Here is a 19183-nt window from a genome sequence, read left to right as displayed (position 1 = left end):
CTCTGAGGGTGATATACAAGATCCATTTTTTAAATAATTTCCTTTAATAGTTTGGTAAATATGGGCACCATATGTGTCCAACTTCCTGGGACAATCCCTACTGAAAGGCTCTGCTTCATAAGCATACTCTCCTGGTGAAACAGGAACATGTCTACATTTCTGCGTTTTGTTACATTAGAAAAACAGGGTTAGTTAGATCATAATAGGATAATAGGAAATTGGTACCAATTATTTAATAGCTTCTCCATAGAATCCTAGCCTGAAACTGACGGTTATGGAATGGCTTAAGTCAACAGATATACACTAATGTGCTCCAAGTACTTAGAAAACTGCCCGATTTATAGTTGGTATTCAGTAAATATTTGTTATATAAATGAATGTAATTTCATCAACCTTATCATCATCATTATACCGGCAGCTAACATTCATTTATTAGATTTCAGGCAGTGGGGCATGTTTTTGTTTAGTAGATGATCTTTTTTAATCTTAATGTCTTGAGCTAGCAAATACATCATTCATCTTCCATCACCACATACGCATATCGCAAGCAAGCCAACATGCCAAGTATTTAAGTTATCTGCCCAGAGTCACAGAGCAGGGACAGGACCCACACAGCACCGTAAAGTGCCAGACTACAATAAATATTTATTCAATAGATTTGAATCTTCATGACAAAATAGGCAGCATTTTTCTGTTTCTGGCTAAAAATGCTATGCCATACAAGGAAAAAGAGGGCACACACTTTGAAGGCGGTCTTTGAAAGTAGGACTGTGTGCTACTGGGGAAGAAAGACAAGGCTGGCCAACTCCGAGGGCTTCCAGGTCAGACACTTTCCCATGTGAGTGTAGCCTAAGATCATGAAATGGGGTCGATTCAAACGGAGCTGCTGGTTTCATCTAGGAAACATCAAGTCTGCTCCTGTGCCAGAGACGACACCCTGCTTCCCCAGGAAAGGCACTGGTGTTGGGGCTGCGTCCCCTGTGGAGCCGCACAAAGCCTCGCTGTTAGCAGTGACAGTGCAAAGGGACTCCAGGTTACTGGGCCTTGGACCCTTCTCTTCCCCCTTGACCTTTTATATTACCCAGAGAGCAAAAAGGTGGATGGCTGGAGACTCACAGCTGCTCTCACTTCCCACCAGGGGCAAGAACTGAGTTCCCACCCTTTCATAGAGGAACCTTCCCCTTCTGAGATGGGAAAGCAGAAATGAATTCACCCCTGTTGAGTCAGTGAGCTTAAGTCAGCTGCTCCTCTTTGAGAGGCTGTAGTTTACCACTGCTTTCTAAAGTAAGTCCGCCACCCTGCCCTCTCCCCGACCCCAGCACATGGTCTCCTCTGGCAGTGTGGTTTGCTTTTCTGATCTTCACCTCTGGCCGTTAAGTACTTATATGTCAAATGACTCTTGTGTCCTGGTACCAAACTTGGGCTTGTCACACAGAAGGTATTAAAGGAATACATTTTGAGTAAATGAATAAATTAATTTGGATTCAGGCAGTCAATGCTGACTGAGAAGCACAGGTTCTATCCCTCTCTTCATTGCAGTGGATAGATACTCAAAGCCAAACAGGGTGCATTGTCTTTCTTTCTTTTTCCTTTTCTTTCCTTTTTTTCTTAAACAGCCCCTATAATTTCTTGCCAAGTGTCTACAGGTAGTGGCTGTGAGGAGTTTCCAGAAGAAATTTGGATAACATGGGAAACATGCATGTTCCCCAAGAGCATCTACAGCACTGTGAGCTGCAATCTGAGCAATCTTATGAGTTCCAGGGTCAAGGCTGGGATTTGAGGGATCATAAAAGCATCTTTTATCAACCTGAAACCTATTATCGTTCTACTGTCCATTAATCCACACAGTTTTGTATTTGGTTCCATTAGAACCAAATTGTGATTATGTGTGCCGGTGTGTGTTAGCTCTTCTACTGGAAAAATTTTGTGGCATTAACAAGATTTGCAGGAGTTCTGAAATCAGATATACTAGTATTAAATCCAGCTCTGCCATTCCAGAGAATTCGGTCTGGGGAACCAGACTGAGTTGGGATAGAATTCGGGCTCTTCCTCTTAATAGCTGTCATGTTTCTAATCCTAGGACAATATACTCAACATGTATAGCTTAAAAGAAAATAGGTTTATTTTGGCTCACAGTTTTAGAGGGTTTAGTCCACAGTCAACTGGGCTCTAAGGCAGAAACATCATGGCAGAAGGACATGACAGAGAAAAGCTGCTCACCTCATGGCAGCAGAAAGCAGGGACAATGAGAGAGCCAAGCAGAACACACTCATCCAAGTTACTCCCCCACCGACATTCCTCAGCTGGACCTGCCTCCTATTAGCCCACCCACTACAAACTTCTCCATGATTAACCTACTGGCGAGGTTAGTGCTCGCATAATCTAATCACCTTCCAACAGCCCCATCTTTGAACACATGGAACTTTGGGGGAACATTTTAGATCTAAGCCCTAAGGGTCACCTTGAACAAGTTACTAAATACTTTCCGTCTTCAGTTGCTTCACCTATAAAATGAAGTTAATCATATTGACTCACAAAACAGACCATGAAATTAAAAGAAGAAATTCATCTGAATTTCTAAAAAGAAGTAATTGACAATTAGATCTCAGCAATGTTAGTCTCTTTCCAGTAACTACCCAATTGTCCTGACTCTCTTTTACCTTGAACCCACTGTTTGTTTGTAACAAGTAATAACCACTGCATAGTGAAAAGAATAGAAGGACTAAGAATTAGAAGAAATAGATTTGATCCAAGTTCTGTCTTACATTTGCTATCTGACTACAGACGAAATTTTTGAGGGTTCTGAGTAAGTCGTGTGTACTTGGACAATTCAATTAATATTTTTGAACTTCTAATTTTTAGAGGTAGGTTTGAGACAAAAATATTCATTAATTTGAATATTTATGCCCCATCACTGAATATCTACAGAAAGCATGAAAGCAGATTGCAGTAAGTTCTCCATTTCCACCCAGGTCTTCGTCACAGTCACCTGAGAGTAGACAGCAAGTTCTTAGGAGTACCTCCCTCTACATCATTTCCTCATCTGCAACATGAGAATAATACTGTTTTGCAGGATGGCAGTAACTAGTAAGGGTAGCATATACAAGGCCCAGCACTTAAAGTAGGTTGTGCATGCAACAATTCATTGTTATTGTCATTATTATTGCCACTGCAAGCCACTTTTAGTCTAAAGGAAGAGTAACAAGTTACAAGATGCATTTGTACTTTCTTCAGCATTATATTTTGAAATCCACTGAAGGCTAGTCACTATCCTACTTTAAGTCATGTTGCTTTAACTTGTCCATATGTAAGCACACAGGCAAAAGGATAACAGGAGACATTTTACTATCTCCTTAATGAACGCATTTCTCAAGCTTACATCTAATAAGTAGAACTGGTTCATGAACACAGACTTTCTTTAGCCATAAACTCATATTGTAGGGGAGAATTAGGAATAGGCTTCCCTTTATATATAGAATAATCTAAGTTGGGAATATGAATCTAGGCAGCAACACTGGGCAGGTGGATGGAAACCTACTTCTGTCTAATAAGACAGTTACACTCCTCAGTAATAATGGATCATCAAGGTATAGTGACTGAAAGGTTAAAAAGCAGTAGCTCCTAAATTTGGCTGTAGACCACATTACCTGGTTACCTGTGAAAGTTACTGTTAAGTCTCCTCAGGAAATTCTAGTGTGCACCAAAGTTTGGTTTAACAATACCATGTTAGTCAAAGGCTGCACACCCTCATTTACACTGGCACCTCCTCATGTGTCCCCTCTGCCACTGTCCCCAGCTAGAAATCTGAGGCAGAACACAGACCTCCCTCTGATGGGTCACACACTAGAACAGAGTAGCCTCTGGGGCTCCACACATGGAGCTCCTCCCCCGGCCCCTGCTGGCTTCCTCTGTCTCTCTGGCTTTGAAGTCTGCCTTTTTCTCTCCTGCCCACTGCAGGTGACCTCGGAAAGACTCTGGAGCCAAGCTGGCTGAATTAGGGCACAAGCCTTTTAAAGGTCTTCTCACCCCTATGTTGGCTGGATCTAGAATTGCAGGTTTCAGATTTCTCTGAAACCATCAATTTTAATCAATCGCTCCGAAGAGGTCAGTTCCTCAGCTGCTCTGTTGGTTCCTGAACTTCACCATCCTAAACTTAGTTCACAGTGAAGGGGAAAGCTTCGAAGACCTGACACAGGATCTTGGCTGCACACATACCGCCACCAGCCCAGCCACATGGAGCCACCCATGTGATGTCTCTCCTCATCCTCTCAATCGATGTGACTGCTCCTCAGTCCGAGACCCCCAGGGCTCTCCCCCACTGCTGCAGCTGCAGCATTATCCGGTTGAAGAGCATCACACTGACCTCGTGGACTGAACTCCAGCCACTCAGCCCTATGATTCTGAGCTGATTTAACTTTCCTGCAGCAAGGCTCCTGTATTGATAAAATTATTTTTGCAAGTTAGGATGAAAAATATAATGTATCCAAACTGCCTATTTGGGGCCTGAGACATACTGGACATGTGATAAGCAACAGCCACTGTTTCTTGCAGGCCAGATCATATTTTGCCTTACAGTATGGTTATTTGAAAACACTTTGAGGTTTACTTTTGTTGGGAGGTTAGTGGGACTGAGCCCAGGGGTATTCTGCAACTGAGCTCCATCTCCAACCATTTTATGTTTAATTCTGAGATGCATTCTCACTAAGTGGGCTGGCCTTGAGCCTGCTATCCTCCTGCTTCAGCCTCTTGACTAACTGGAATTATAGGCATGCAGCATCATACTAGCTTCAAGTTAATTTTATTTTTTAATTATCTGAGGTACTAGTTAAGAGACATTCACTAATAATTAATTTAAAAATAAAATATTTAATGCCATGACCTTGTTATATTTAATTCACTCATGTATCAATGACATTTTCCACATAGATTACCTTAAAACTATTCAAGACTTAAATAAGGGCTGAAAATGTAACTCAGTGGTAGTGTGCTTGCCTACCATAAGCAAGATCTATATCTGTATCTATAATCTCTCTCTCTCTCTCTGTGTGTATATATATATATATATATATTCCTCAGTAATGTAAGGTTACATGCATGAGCAAAGTACATATATACATTTATATACATACATATATTCTACATACATATACATTCTTAAGTAACGTAAAGCTACATGTAATTGGATGACATTTATTCTAGCGCAGATTGCTGCTAAAGGGGAAAAGATTAGAATGAACCTGAGGAAGTGGAAATGAGTTTTCTGCTCAGGAGTTGCCCCTCACCTGGCCAACACATCAGCTACTATGAGCTCTGCTTTTCCAGGTCTTAGAGGAACATGGCCTGGGTGTGCACAGATAAAAAGGAGAACTCAGAAAAAAGACACTGGGTTTCTACTTTGGTCTCACATTACATTAACATCCAGAGGCTGGTAAGAGAACAAACTACTTGTTTCTTGTTCTTAGATTGAATGTGTTACTGCGTAATGTAACTGTGCCCTAGGGAATCTCTTTGAGCTTAAGGAAAGGACTTTCTCTCCTCAAAGCCAATAACAGAAAGTAAATCAATCAGTGAAAGGTATGTGTTTACAAACTCAAGAGAGAATATTGAACAAAAATCTCTGTTGATACAGAGACCCTATATGTATTTATGAAACTAAATATTGTATGGCTATATCTCATAGACTTAACAAAAAAATTCATTCCAAGCTAACTTAATATTCAAATTTGATGCTAGTCACCAATTTGTTAAATCCTTCAATTTCTATATGTTGCATAACCATATGCTGCATAACCAAAAGTTTGGAATCAGTCCCACATGCAATACAGGCAATTCAGGTAATAGGCATCTGTAAGCACATCACAATATATTTTTCTATTCATCTGACTCAGGTAACTTACAAGAAAAAAGGAACAGGAAAGACAATATTCTAATTACGAACCTTTAATCTAGCACTATTCATGTAGGTTTGGGAATTATTTGTCCCAGGGCTGCAAATGCATATACAACATGATATACACACCACAGTAAGTACAGCATTAAACACAATAGGGAAAGCATTAAACTTTCATTGAAAATATAAAATTACCAAACAGTTGAAGAAACCCGTGGTAAAGACGATGGGTTTTTACACGGCATCTCAGCTCTGCATGTAACCTAATTCTGCCTCTAGAAAAAATGTAGTAAAGCTAGTTTTATGAATGAGTCGATTTGCACACATTGGAAAGAAAAAAAGAAAAAGCTTAAAGTTCTCAACCCAATTATCCAAACTTTAAAAGGTTATCTACAAATAGGTTGATAAGCACAGACATCTCTTTGAGCCCATTATACAGAAATACATATTTTAAACTTCCTATCATAAATTTGGCCATGTGTTAAGTACTACAAACTTTATTCTTAAATGACCTTTAAGAAATCATGACCTGCCCATTGCCCCTGAAGGAGCTCGGTCCGGTGCCCCCGCTGCTGCAGTGAGACTGCGTTGAGCGCCAGCTCCCGGCAGCTGGGGAAGCCCTCCGCCGCCAATCCAGGCTTCCCCGCGCCTTGCGTCACGCCCCCAGGATGACGTCGAAGGCCACCCTGGCCGGCCACGTGGGCCGCTGCCCCCGAGACCCGCGTGGCAGCAGCGGTGCCCAGCGTGGGGAGCGGAGGGAGCGCGCAGGCTCCTCGGGGCGGTCCTCGAGCCTGACTGGAGCCCGGGTCCTGGCCCAAACTCAGCCGGCCCTGAGGGGTTGAGGGACCGGGACCGCGGAGCGCGACCGCCCCGGGCGCCTCCTCCCCGGCCGGCACCGCGAGGCGCTCTCCGCGCCAGTTCTGCCCCGGGCCCCGCCGCGCTCTCCCGACCCGCCCTCCGCTTCCCAGGACCTTGCTGAGCCCGGCGCACTGCGCGGGAGGGCGCGACAGTGCTGCCCCAGCTGTGCCCGGGACATCGCCTGCGCCCCGAGCCCCGGTCGCCGGGGTGGTGCGCCCGCGCTCGGTGCCACGTCGGAACTGCCCGGAGCGCGCGGTGATGGCGCGGGACCCTCCTCCCGGGTCCCGGCGAGCGGAGGAGGGCGGAGCGGGCCCGGGCCGCTGAGCCCCTGGGTCCCCGCCGCGAGGCGCCGGGCTGCTCAGCATCCTCCCCTCCGCGGGAGCCGGGCAGGGGCACACGCGTCGCCCTCCAGTGGGGGCTCCTGGCCGGCGAGCAGCCCCGAGGACGCTGCGCGGGAGGCCCGTCCGGGAGCGCACACGAGGGCACCCAGCGCTACGGCGGTCGGAGGGGCCGCCCGGCCTCCGGTCTATGGGAAAGCTCCACTGCGGTGCACCCGGCTTGGTGCGGAGCCTGCGCCGACAGCGTGTGAGGCGCTCGGGCTTCCGCGCGTAACCCCCGGGCGCGGCGGAGCCTACCTTGCTCAGCTGTGCATGCAGCCGTCCTCAGCTGCCTGCGCGGCCCGGCGGGGCGGGAGCAGTGTCCAGGGCCGAGGTGATGGAGCTCAGATGGACTTGAGACGGTCGGCCAGAAAGCAGAGGAAATTTACAAACAACATTTAAAAAGTAGGGGCGAGTCTCAGTGTTTGGTTCTCCACCCAGCAAGAGATTTGACTAATGTTCTCTTTCTTATTTCCGTTCCACTTCGGTCTTCTGGTGCTTTTAAAAATTTATCTGTGCTTTAAAAATAAATTAACTTTTTTGCTCCAGTCCTGTCCGTGATAACGGCAGAGAGAGAGCGAGAGGAGAGGGAGGGAGGGAGGGGCGAGCCGAGGGCAGAGCGGGGAAAGTCTTCGGCTGGGCCGGTCCAGTCCCGGGCTCAGGGGGCTGCGAGGCCCGGCCGGCTGAAGCCTCCGGACGCCGGCCGCTCGCTCCGTCCGCGCCCGCCGCGTGAGGGTCCTGGGCGGCCGGTGGGAGTTTTAATAGCGCGGCCGGAGGGGCGAGGGGCGGGGGCGCGCGGCGGCCGGGGAGGGGCTCGGGCGGGGCGGGGCACAGCCGCCACTCAAGCCGCGGAGCGCGAGCGCGGGCGCCAATGGTTCAATCAACGCGGTCCTTAATGTCCGCGGCACGCCCGCATCTGGGGCCTCCAGCAGCGCCGCTGGGCGGCTGGCCTCCACCTAGGAACCCCGCCGGGCGCGAGTGCTGGGCACGCAGGGCCCGTCCTGCCCGACCCCGGCCGCCTCGGACGCCTGGAGCCGACGTTCAGGGTCGGCGCCGCCCTCCTGCGCTCGTTCTCACCGTGGGCGAGCGAGACAGAGTCGGAAAGTACTTGTTATTTGTCGTCCCCCTTGGTCCCCAACGTAAAAATGCACAGAGCACGTTCGAAAGACAGTTTAATGGGCAAAGTCGCTTCCTGCAGGACGGAACTCCTCAACGCACACTCGCACACTTTCCTTCGCCAAGGAGCGGCCGCGGCCTCCGCCTCTTGGGGGCCAGCAGGAAGGCAGCGGTCTGGCTAGTCCCGCGAGCCCAGGGGTCTCCCCCGCTGCACTCCTCCCACGCCCGGACGGACCTGGCCTGTCCCCGCCGTGCCCGTGGGCCTCCCCGCCTCTGTGACGCACCGTGGACAGCAGGTGGCAGTGTTTGGAAGGAGATGCGAACGGGAGAGCCCGCGACTTTTCTTTTTTCCTGGGGTTGGTTTGTTGCTGTCGTTGGGTTTTTTCTCCTTCCCTTTCCAAAAGTCCTCTGAGGTGTAGCTTTCTTTCTCATTCAGCTACACCTTAATGACGAGGTTATTGGTCTGTGATTAGGAGGAAAAATGCAGTGGGCAATAATGAACAAGTCCCTCGGACGGGAACGGCAGAGTCGCATAAGCCGGGCGATGCCTGCAACCCGCCACACAGTGTGCAGTGCTAGGGAACGTGATTCTGGGTCGAGTCCGGCAGCCGCCAGCCCCCAGAGCCCAACTTGCAAAGTACGACGCCCCTCACCTAGGTGGACACGCACACACACACGCACGCACACGCACGGGCCCGTGCCTTCGCTCCACTCCAAGACCCACTGCTCACATCCAGGGCAAACCTTGACCGCAGCCTGCTTAGGTCCCGCCTACCTGTTTCAAATGCGGAGACGCTGGCTTAGGTTTCAGAGCGGTTTCATCTCAATGAGACTTGAGCTCTGCCGATTTTCTTTTTTGCTTTTATACTAAAGTGTACTTTAGAATGGCGTACCTAATTTCTGTATTCCGACACCTAATGCAGATTATGTTGATTTGCAGGTGGGGTGGAGATTGCTTGGCTCCGACGATTGCCAACCTGTGAGACCCCAGAGGCTTCGAAGCTTCGAGCTTCCAGCCTGGAGCAGCGTTGTGCAGTGCTGTGTCTTAGTACCCTGCGAGAGTCCCGATGCTCATGGCTCAAGCAACGAGGACACTCAGTAAGACTGAATGTATTTACTAAAAATTAGCACATTTGTTTTTCTCCCCTTGTCCCTGTAATTCTCGACCTCTGGATATAACAGTTGATTATATGTCCATGCATTTCTATTCTCTCCTTCCTCACTCTAGGAATAGGGAAAAGGCTCACAGAACTGAAAGCCAGAGAATAAATTTCCTTGAAAGCCAAAGGGGTCCAAATGAGAATCTAAAATTCAGTCCTATTTTTGGTATTTATCGTTTGTGAGATACTAGAAGCACATTTCACCAACCTTCATTTTCTAGCTGATAAGTGAAGAAAATGCCCACTTGACGTAGTTGTTATGAAGGTAGGCTGTCTTAAGGCATCAGTGTCTGCAGCGTTGTGAGCATCCAGAAAGCACTGGTGCAGTGCTCTCCTCCTGGCCTTCTAATCCTTAAATTATTTTTGCAAGTGGGTTAATAGCTTATAGGGAGGAAAGGTTTATTTTTCTCATTGTTTCAGAGGTTTTAGTCCAGGGCCATGGGGGCCGTGGGTCTGGGCCCCTATGAGGAGAACGTGACCGACGGCCCACTTCTCCGGTAGCCAGGGAGCAGACAGGAGCTGGCGTCTCAGTTCCCTTCCACGAGAGCACCCGGTGTCCCGCCTTCCCAACTGCACGGGGCTGGGGAACAAGCCCGTGACACCGGGTCTGTGGGAGATGCCTCTCCAGCCCGTGACCGGAAGCCCTGGCCGTTGTTTCTGTCACAAAGCCTAGCATACCTGTTCTCCCCCTCCCATAGGATGCACCAGGCTGTGCCCATGGAGATATCGCAAACCTTCACATTTTATCTGGCTTCTTTTCTGAGTCCAAGGTCAGAATTTCAGCTCCGAGCTCTCCAGTCCTGATTCATAAGCACCAAGTTGAGCGATACGAGACTCAGTTTACCAACACACTATGCCACCAACCAGTTAATATCAAATTAATATTGAATTAATAACACTTGATATTATTTACATCTCAGCTTTCTATCTTAAATTCAAGCTCTTGAATCAGAGGATGACATCCTTCATCCATTTCTTCATTCCTGAAACATCCCGTATACAACCTGGTTTCCAGTCCTTTTGCATTCCCAGTTCAAGGCAACAGAGCCATCCCAGACAGTGAAAGTTGTGCCCATGTTGATACAAACTAATAGTGCACTGCTGCTGATCTCCCTCCCACAGCACAAAACAAATATTCTCAATGTCTGACAGTGTATCTACAACAGAGGGTTAGTGTCTTTATAATTCTTACTCGGTTGTTATGCTTTCAGTAAAGAACTACTTCATACTCTTCAAAGTTAGTGAAGACCTCAAAACTGTCCTTCTCTATCTTCCAGTACTTACCATATGAGGAAAGTTGAATGACAGTGTTTAAAATATTTAATGATTCATTTAAAGTTATAACAAACCCAAATACACATCAACTTTAGTAACATTTTTATACACATATTTTCCAAAGTGAATTAGGCAGAAAAGCAGCACTGCTTTCTACTTTTGCAAATCTCTATAGTGTCTAGCTTTATTAAAGATAGCTGTAGTCTTATATTTGCTTCCATTCAGTTCTTGTATTAATTTAAATATAGCACAAAAAAACTCTGGTCTTACGTAGACATACAATTTGAAATGGAGGAGGAATATTTTGTCTTTTTAAATATTCTTTGATAAAACATCAAAACTCACATTGCATCAAAATTGCAATGTTGATCCTGAAACAGTATGAATGAGTTTTTAAAATACTAGTCTGTCTTACATCTGTGCAACTACAAACGCTCATGAATTCATAGCATGTCCGGAGCATTTAAAAGTCAGTATACTGTGTTACGCACATTTTCTAAATGTTACTATATTTCATTCTCAGTACTTAAAGAAGAAGCACAATCATTAATATTTCCGCCAATCTTACCCAGTATGTCTTCACATATTAGGAAGCTGCTAGCCCCATCATGATGAATACAAGTTCTTTAAAATTGTCTTTTATTTTTTTTTTAAAAAAAGGGCTTGATATTTTCACTCACAACAAATACTGTTGCTTGCTTTGAAAGGCTCACTTCAATCATTTAAGAAAACAAAGCCTTCCAGATACCCCGTCTGACTGATAGTAGTGTGTCAGTCATTCCTTCAGGCGAAAGTGAGATTCCGTGGGAGAGCAGCAGCGAGCGAGTAGCCCACACATCTGAGTTTTTCCTCCGCACATCCATGGTGACTTGGTGCGAAGCAGAAGTCTGTTCTGTGTCCTTCGCACTTCTTCGCACAGAACCTTAAAAAGCCATGAACTCAAGGCCTGAAATCTAATGAAACTGGCAAGCTGTGTCGCTTTACCCGGGAGCTTTGCAAATGAGGCCAGCTCTTCATTTCTCTGGGAGTGGCCGAGGACAGAGTTTGATGCCATGCTGAGGCACTAGCAGGTTCACCCCTCACTGCCCACACAATGACAGCCAAGGGAGCGGTGAACATGCTGTCGTAGTGTTATTGTAAAACTAGTTTTAATTCCCAAAAGGGTCTAAGAGTCCTCCAAAGATCTACAAGCCACACTGGAGAACGCTGGTTTGTATTACGCATACTACATGATGTAGTGTATGATTCTGGCGATTTTTTTGTTTTGTTTTAAGATTACAGGGAAACTGTCACATGCAAAAAAGAGTTCTAGCAGCAAGAACAGGAATATGAGCAGCGGTCCTGTCACGCGAAGTATGACTACAGGAAAGAGTAGGACTGTGAACAGCACGGACTTCCCAACTCCTCTTCGCCTTGCATGTTCAGGTGAGATTTAGCGAACTCTCAGGAGCCCTAATGCTGTGTGCCAGTGGGAGTTAACATGCATTAGACGGCAGCCTCGAGAATGGTAGAGTTTCTTAGAAGACAAAGCTCTGTGAAGATGGAAAAGAATTGTTCAAAAAAATTAGTTTTCTTGTTCCTAGTTTGGATGATACAAAGGGGTTTCCAGTTTCAAACACAAATCGCACTACTTCAATTTCAGTGTGAGTCTTGAAGCTGAACTCCTGTGGCTCTATAACCAACAGAGAGAAAGTTTTGAGAAGGGATGGTATTGGCAGTGATGGTCACTAGAATTGGCAGAGTGGGTGGGAGGAGGTCTAGCCATCTACCTGACACCCCAACAAGGATAGGGAATAGATCAGAAGGCAATAAAACATGTGCATTCATCGATATAGGTGGAGGAAGATGCATTTATTGTTCATCAGTGTTTTTGAAGATTTTGCTATATCGAAGTAGTAATTTCTTTATCTTTAGTGATTTCCAATTAGACTCTGAATGAATTGAGTTATTAAGGATTACCAGAATTAAAGGGAAGCAGGTTAAAAATCTAAAAATAATCAGAACACTTATATAGCCCTTCTAACAGGTGATGAAAGTATCTTCAGATTATCATGTGACGTAGGCTAAAACCTGAAAGGTAGGTATTCAGAAACATGCCGGGTCAGTGATTGTTACTGGATTATTAGTAACAAAATCCCAGACAGGCATCTGAGTCATTCATTTCAAAAGGAAAGAAAATCCTGTTTTTAAAGGTACTTTAAATGGCTGAACACTTGTTGTAGGAACTTTACTTCTGTGTTACTAGATTACCTTGCAAGAATTATTTCTAGGTTCATGTGTGTAGCAAGCAGATTGGAGGGGAGATTTTCCATAGCCTAAATGACATCTCTGTCACTTGCACTTTCCTGGTCCAGGCTGCAGAAAACTCTTTGATTTAAATACCCATGCAGCAGACAGGGTTTGTATTTTATATGACAGCTGAACAAAAGCAGAAATGCTACTGATGGGGGATCTTAAAATATCATTGTCCTGTGATACTTAATGGTCTTAACTGTAATGCCTAAGGGGAAGATATTGAAATGTATTTATTTATCCACAGGTAGTTTAAAAGTCTTGATTGTGGTCGTGATTAAGTATCCATGGTATGTAAGTAATCTTCCCTGATGTAATTAATTTGAGTATGGTACATTTCATTGGAAGGGTAGATCCGAAGTGTCCTCACCACAGATGGCAATGTTTAAGGTGGTGGTGGTTTGCCAATCTCAATTTGGTCCTTCTACATTGAATTTAAAATGGTAACATTGCTTTGTGTGCCATAAATGTTTACAGCTCTAATTTGTCACTGTAAAATGGAAAAGTTTAAAAAAAGAAAAATAATAACCTTCCTTAGAAATTATGTGACATTTCCTCTCATTTATGAAAAGCTTAACAAACTTTCCACCTTTTTAAAATTTTAAAAAGAAATACTTACTTTCAGAAAACTAATTTCTTATTAAAGGGTATAGTTCAACACTTTGCTTCTGGGTGACCTTTTGGTGCTGTGGGGGAAGTGACTATGCGCCTGGTGTACTAATTTATCCGGAGCCTTTTCCTGGTAATTTTAGATCCTTGTAGATAACTCTCCTCAGATCTGTTGATGAACAGATTAAAAATTCCCCGTCCCAGAGAAATACTGTGCAGTCTTTGAAAAGACTATGAAATCCTAAATCTTCCTGTTTAGATGCCACAGCATAAACTTAAAAGTTTAAAAATTAGATGAAAAGAGGAAAAACGCTAAGAATACCTTTATTTTCTCTACTGGTTTACATTTACTCTCTTATAAGACATTAATTTGGGAGAAAAAGAATCCTAAGAGAATCTGGCCATTTTGGAGAAGGCTGTGAATATAAGACTTTTTAAGCATCCATTATATTTCCCTTACACCAAATTTTGACATCTGATTATATATTTTTAGGAGAACAGAAAAATTCAAATTCTGTTGAAGCTTTCAGGTTAAGAAATCTGTCTTTAAAGCTAGTGGCAGATGTTCTTGCGGAGAAGAGCCAGGCCCAATTCAGTCTCAAATGAGATGTCTCTTTATTCCAGATAGGGTTGGTGCCAAGACCCAGTTAGAGATTCCATCCCAGCGGCACCTGAGACTAATACTGCTGCTGTCAGCACCACAGATGCTGCCAGAAGTGGGGCTCCTAGAGCCATACACTTCCTGAGCACCCTGAAAACCAGAGCAGGACACCTTGAGATGAAAGCAAGAATTGTGATGCTTATCAAAGGAATTACGTTTTCCTGAATTATAGAAATGTCATCTCTCATAGAATTTCCTCTCTAGTATTTTACAGTGTCAAAGTTGAATCCAGATCAATTGTGGGTCTGAGACCACGGTTAGGATCTGACTTTGTTCTTGGCTTATCTCTTGCAAAACCACCTGCGGTTTGCTAACACAGGATTTATCAGTCTTCTAATTAAGCAGGGTAGGCAACACCTTCCTTGTTTGTTTTGAAAAGCCAGGTGGCTTCAAGAAACAGAGGTGAAAAGAAATGTAAAATTGCATTTTTCAAAGTGGGTGAAGGGCTGGTGCCATTGGAGTCACCTAGCTGCTTTAAAAATACACATTCAATGTTTCATCCTCCCTATCTGTTTCACCAGGATTTATAGTAGTGGATCCAGGGAATATGCCTTGTTTGACAGCCTCCCTAGGTGTTTCTTACATTGTCTAAGGCTTGATAAAGTGATAGATAAAGTGATAGATAAAAAAATAGATTTCTTAAGTTTTATGTATGGTTCTTTAACATTATAATTTTTGTCTTCAACACTATTTAGATAACAAAAGACTAACAATGCCTGTTTGGGTTTTTTTCAAAATACAATTGTGAATTCCATTGAATTTCTGATTAATGATAGTGTGTTTGTCTTGAATAGCATTCCTTTTGTGTAATCAGTCACTTACCTGCTGGCACATTATTCTAGTGACTTATATCACAGATGTGTTCTTCTCGAGCACTAAAGCAGCCCCAGACTTGAACTGCCTCTTCGGGTGTTCTCACACTTACCGTCTGTATGGTCTTGGGAAAATTGCTTCATCTGTCCAAGCCTCAGTGTGTAAGTAAGATGAGTAGAATAGTAAAGACTTCTCTCAGAACTTCATTGTAGGCAGTAAACACAGTTATCTTCTTAAAGCTCTGATAAACATGACATAAATGCTAAGCATAATTATTGGAGATTTTAGAAAGCCCAATTAGGGGAAAGGTAAGCTCACTTATCCTAAAGAACTCCAGATAGGTTGCAAAGGAAATGTTTACTGTCCCTTGCCCTGGTAGGCGTCCTGCTGCTGGACAGCTCCAGATTACAATCAGAGTTCAGAAATGTAAAGCCTCAAATCTTGAAGACTTAAAAGCTACAGATTTGATTTTAAATTCCTAAAGAAAATCTTTTAATGAGCCGAATACCAACATCAAATTGGTAGTTCAAATGGAATTTGCTGTATGTACATTCATCAAAGCTGCCTAAATTAAAGGAAACTCCATGTTTAAAAAGACTTAAAAGCCAATTTAAAATACTTTCCTGAAATAATTTGCTATGATCTGAAAGCCCCTTCCAACATTCATGTTGAAATTTAATTGCCATGTAAACACTGGTAAGAGGTAGGACCCTAAGAGGCAGTTAGGTCACCAGGGCTGCGTTCTTGTGGGTGGGTCACTGCTGTCACTGTGGGAACGGGTCCCGGATGCAGTTTCCCTGCTCTCCTTGTGTGCTGGTTTGCCCTTCCTCCACACAAACAACAAGAAGGCCAGCGCCTCCGTGAACTTCCTGCCACCAAAGCTGGGAACCAGGTAAAGTGCTACAGTTATACCTGGTCCAGATGACTGCAGGACCAGTGGTCTTGGGCAGGCCCTTTGTTCCTTATGATTCAGTATTCCTCATGTGTGAAATGGACACAACAGTAATGGCTTTATCTTCTCATCAGATTGTTCATATTATTCTGACCCAATCTTGTACTGACTGCTCAACCTCAGCTGAAGTTCCACCCCATCCTAATCTTGTTTTCCTTGAGGACAGGCTCCCTCTAGGCTAGAAGCTCCTCTTCAGGTGGGGTAGTCCAGACTGGTTGGATCTAAGATGACTAAGTGACCACCAGACAAGCTCTAACTTCATTATAGTGCCAACTGCTAAATGGCATATTCCCCAAGGCCGTGGGTGGCCCAGTGCCCTGACAGTTACCAGAAAGAACCATTAAAGAAGCAAAAAGAAGTGGCACCTGAATTCCCAGAAAAGACAGGGCCATCCTGCCCTTATTAGCCTGTCCCTTCCACTTCATTTCTTTTGCCCTGTATCCATAACCTCCTGACTCCAATGGGTGGAGAAGTTGATTTGTGGGTTCTGTCTCCCACTTCTATTCTTGGCCAAGAATAAAAGAATCCTTCACTACTCAGTCTTGTTTTTGGTGCCAAAATTCCGAGAGGGAAAAATAATCCAGTTTGGGGTCAGAACTTGGTAACTTTAGGAGGATCAAATAAACATAGTCAGTGTTCACTGCAAATGTCTCTTAGTCCATTATTTTAAGGCTTATTATTTCCTTTTTAAAAAATTATTGCAATCATTCTGTGAAAAGAAGTAGCATAAATCCAGTCTGCCTCTTCTCGGAATATCCAGTAGTTTAGTTATATAAATAGATATTAGGTAACCAATTACTTCTTTACTCATGAATTTATTCAACCAATATTTATTAAGTACATATTACTTTTAAGGCCTTGTATCAGGTACCCTGAGATACAAGAGTGGGTAACATAGTTCCTTTTGACATTAGAGAAACTCCAGTTTTAGGAATTTATTTACCTAAATACCTAAATGATGATTTTTTTCTGTAATATAGATTTGCTGCAGTAATTGGCTTCTTGGAATAGTTATATGTTCAGGGGTCACTGATTTACCAAAGGAAAAATATAAATTGTGCAGTAAGACTAACAAGCTTCCATTTCTTCTCTAACCTCCAAGAGTTAAACCAGCAACACTTGAGGGCAACCAGACACTAAATTACCAACACGTTTTGCTTTTTTCCAGTTAGTGAAGGCTGAAGCTCTTTGAAAATCTTGTAACTTATTCAGGTGAGGAAAGATGTGTTCTACCTACTAAGCACATGTCATTCAATGATAGCGGGGACTGAGTCTGTCCTATTGTCTGACTAATCCTTAGCACGAACCACACTGCCAGACAATAGATGATTTATAGGTAAGGGCTGGGGATGTAGCTCAATGGTGCCGCCGCCTGCCTGCCTTGTAAGCACAAGGTCCTGAGTTCGATCCCCGGTACCAAAAAAAACCCAAAACAAATGCAGATAGGTAGATAAGTAGACAGACAGATAGATAGATGGAGAAGAAAGTTTTATACTAATATCTGCTACAAAATATTATTTTATTCTTTAGTAATCATTGTCATTGGCATGTTTTTATTTTGATAAGTGGAATTGTATGTATTTCAAAACTTCCACAATGACAACCCAATTAAGATTAGGTTCATTTTCAAATTTTCGAGACAAAAAAAGCTAAATAAAAACAATACATAAATTAAGAAAAAAACAATAGAAATTTGAGAATGATGAGAAATATGCACCAAATGAAAACAGGATACCAAATTAATATAAGTTGTGAACTTACTCTATTACTACTACTTTGTAGGTAATTTTATTACTTTATATCTTTGATTTTTATCTATTTTACAATATTAGCAATATTCTTTTTGTTTCACAGTCATATAAACATGGACATTAGTAGTACTAAAATAAAGTAACAACTGATAGAACTGTAAGAATATGTAAGTAAATTCTAAATTAATAGCTAGGTATTTTTAAAACTCGTCTCAGTAATTTTAGATATTTCCTGTGTCTTAATGTAAATGTAAGACTATAAATTTTCCTCTAAGCATTGTCTTAGCTATATTCCACATATCTTGATTTGCTGTGCTTTGTTTGGATTCAGTTCAAGTTTCGTTTGGATTCTTTTGTGGTGCTAGAAGTCCAAGGCAGGGCCTCACATGTGCTTAGGAAGTGTTCCACCACTGCTTCCCTCTCCCCCTTTTCCATTTGAGAAAAAACATCTCTCTCCCTACTTCTTACTATCTGTCTTTTATTTTGCTCTTTATTTATATATTTTTTTAACCTTGCAGCTTTCTCTTTGATCATGAATTATTTAAAGTATGTTGTTTACTTCATATGTTTGGCAATTTTGTTCTCTTTGTGTTATCGATTTCTAGGTTGACTCCATTATGGTCAGAAGACACATTCTGTATGTTTTTATGTATGTTATCCAGGCCGGCATTAAATTTTTGAGCCTCCTGCCTCAGCCTCCTGAGTGCTGGGATTACTGACATGTGCTACTAGCATGGCTTGATTTTAATTCTTTTAAATTATTTGAGATTTTGTTTTATGGCCCATGACATGGCCTTTGTGTATGTTCTGTGCTTGAGAAGAATATATTCTGTTTGGAGAATGGAAGTTTCTATAAATGTCAGTTACAATTTGTTGGTAAGTGGTATTGTTCGGTTATATTATTTTACTGATTGTCTATCTAGTTCTTTCAATTAGTTATGAAGAGGGCTAAGAAAGAGTTGAAGTTTCCATTATTGTGAATTTGGCTCCCTTTCCTTTCAGTTCAATCACTTTTGCCTTCATAGGTTTTGCAATTCCTCCTGCTCCTCCTTCTCCTCCTTCTTCATTCCGTTTTTCTTTGCAATCCTGGAAATTGACCCCAAGGTCTTTGCACTGAGCTATATTCCCAGCCCTTGTCTACTTTTTATTTTGAGCCAGGGTCTTGCTAAGTTGCTAAATTGCCCAGGCTGGGCTTGAATTTGTGATCCTCTCTTAGCCTCCAAGAAGGCTGGGATTACAGGATCGAACCACTTTGCCTGGCTTGCTGTTCTCTTGGTTGTTCCATATATATTTAGGATTGCTGTTCTTTTGACTGCTACTTTATCATTATGAAATATGCCTTTCAGTTACTGGCAATTTCATTACTATATTTTAAGTAATATTAATGTAGAGCCACACACTCTTTCTTTTAATGTTTGTATGACATCTC

The 19183-nt window shown here is 43.3% G+C and overlaps 2 protein-coding genes across 2 annotated transcripts in view; one reads left to right on the top strand and one right to left on the bottom strand.

Moving 5' to 3' along the window:
* Has2 (hyaluronan synthase 2) overlaps window positions 1-7547 on the bottom strand; it is a 26123-nt gene extending 18576 nt beyond the window's left edge. Inside the window, exon 1 of the mRNA XM_004838010.3 lies at window positions 7384-7547. The gene's annotated coding sequence lies outside the window, so the exon portion shown is untranslated. The remainder of the gene's footprint in view (window positions 1-7383) is intronic.
* LOC147830269 (uncharacterized) lies at window positions 6559-19183 on the top strand. Its single transcript, XM_087185282.1, has 5 exons — window positions 6559-6634; window positions 6734-7530; window positions 9182-9339; window positions 11951-12101; window positions 13216-19183. Exons 1-2 carry the CDS (start codon window positions 6559-6561, stop codon window positions 7525-7527), a joined length of 870 nt encoding a protein of 289 aa, XP_087041408.1. The 3' UTR covers window positions 7528-7530; window positions 9182-9339; window positions 11951-12101; window positions 13216-19183.

Source organism: Heterocephalus glaber, unplaced genomic scaffold (assembly GCF_053883595.1).
Source record: "Heterocephalus glaber isolate CG9 unplaced genomic scaffold, H.glaber_assembly_v1.0 deba00000281, whole genome shotgun sequence".
NCBI lineage: Eukaryota > Metazoa > Chordata > Mammalia > Rodentia > Bathyergidae > Heterocephalus > Heterocephalus glaber.
The sequence above is the reverse complement of the archived record's forward strand: the minus strand, read 5'-3'. Positions and strand labels throughout refer to the sequence as shown.

Coding starts and splice junctions, on each gene's coding strand:
- LOC147830269 (XM_087185282.1), top strand. CDS start 6,559: ATGACGTCGAAGGCCACCCTGGCCGGCCACGTGGGCCGCTGCCCCCGA. Junction 6,635..6,733: donor TGGCAGCAGCGGTGCCCAGC/GTGGGGAGCGGA, acceptor TGAGGGGTTGAG/GGACCGGGACCGCGGAGCGC.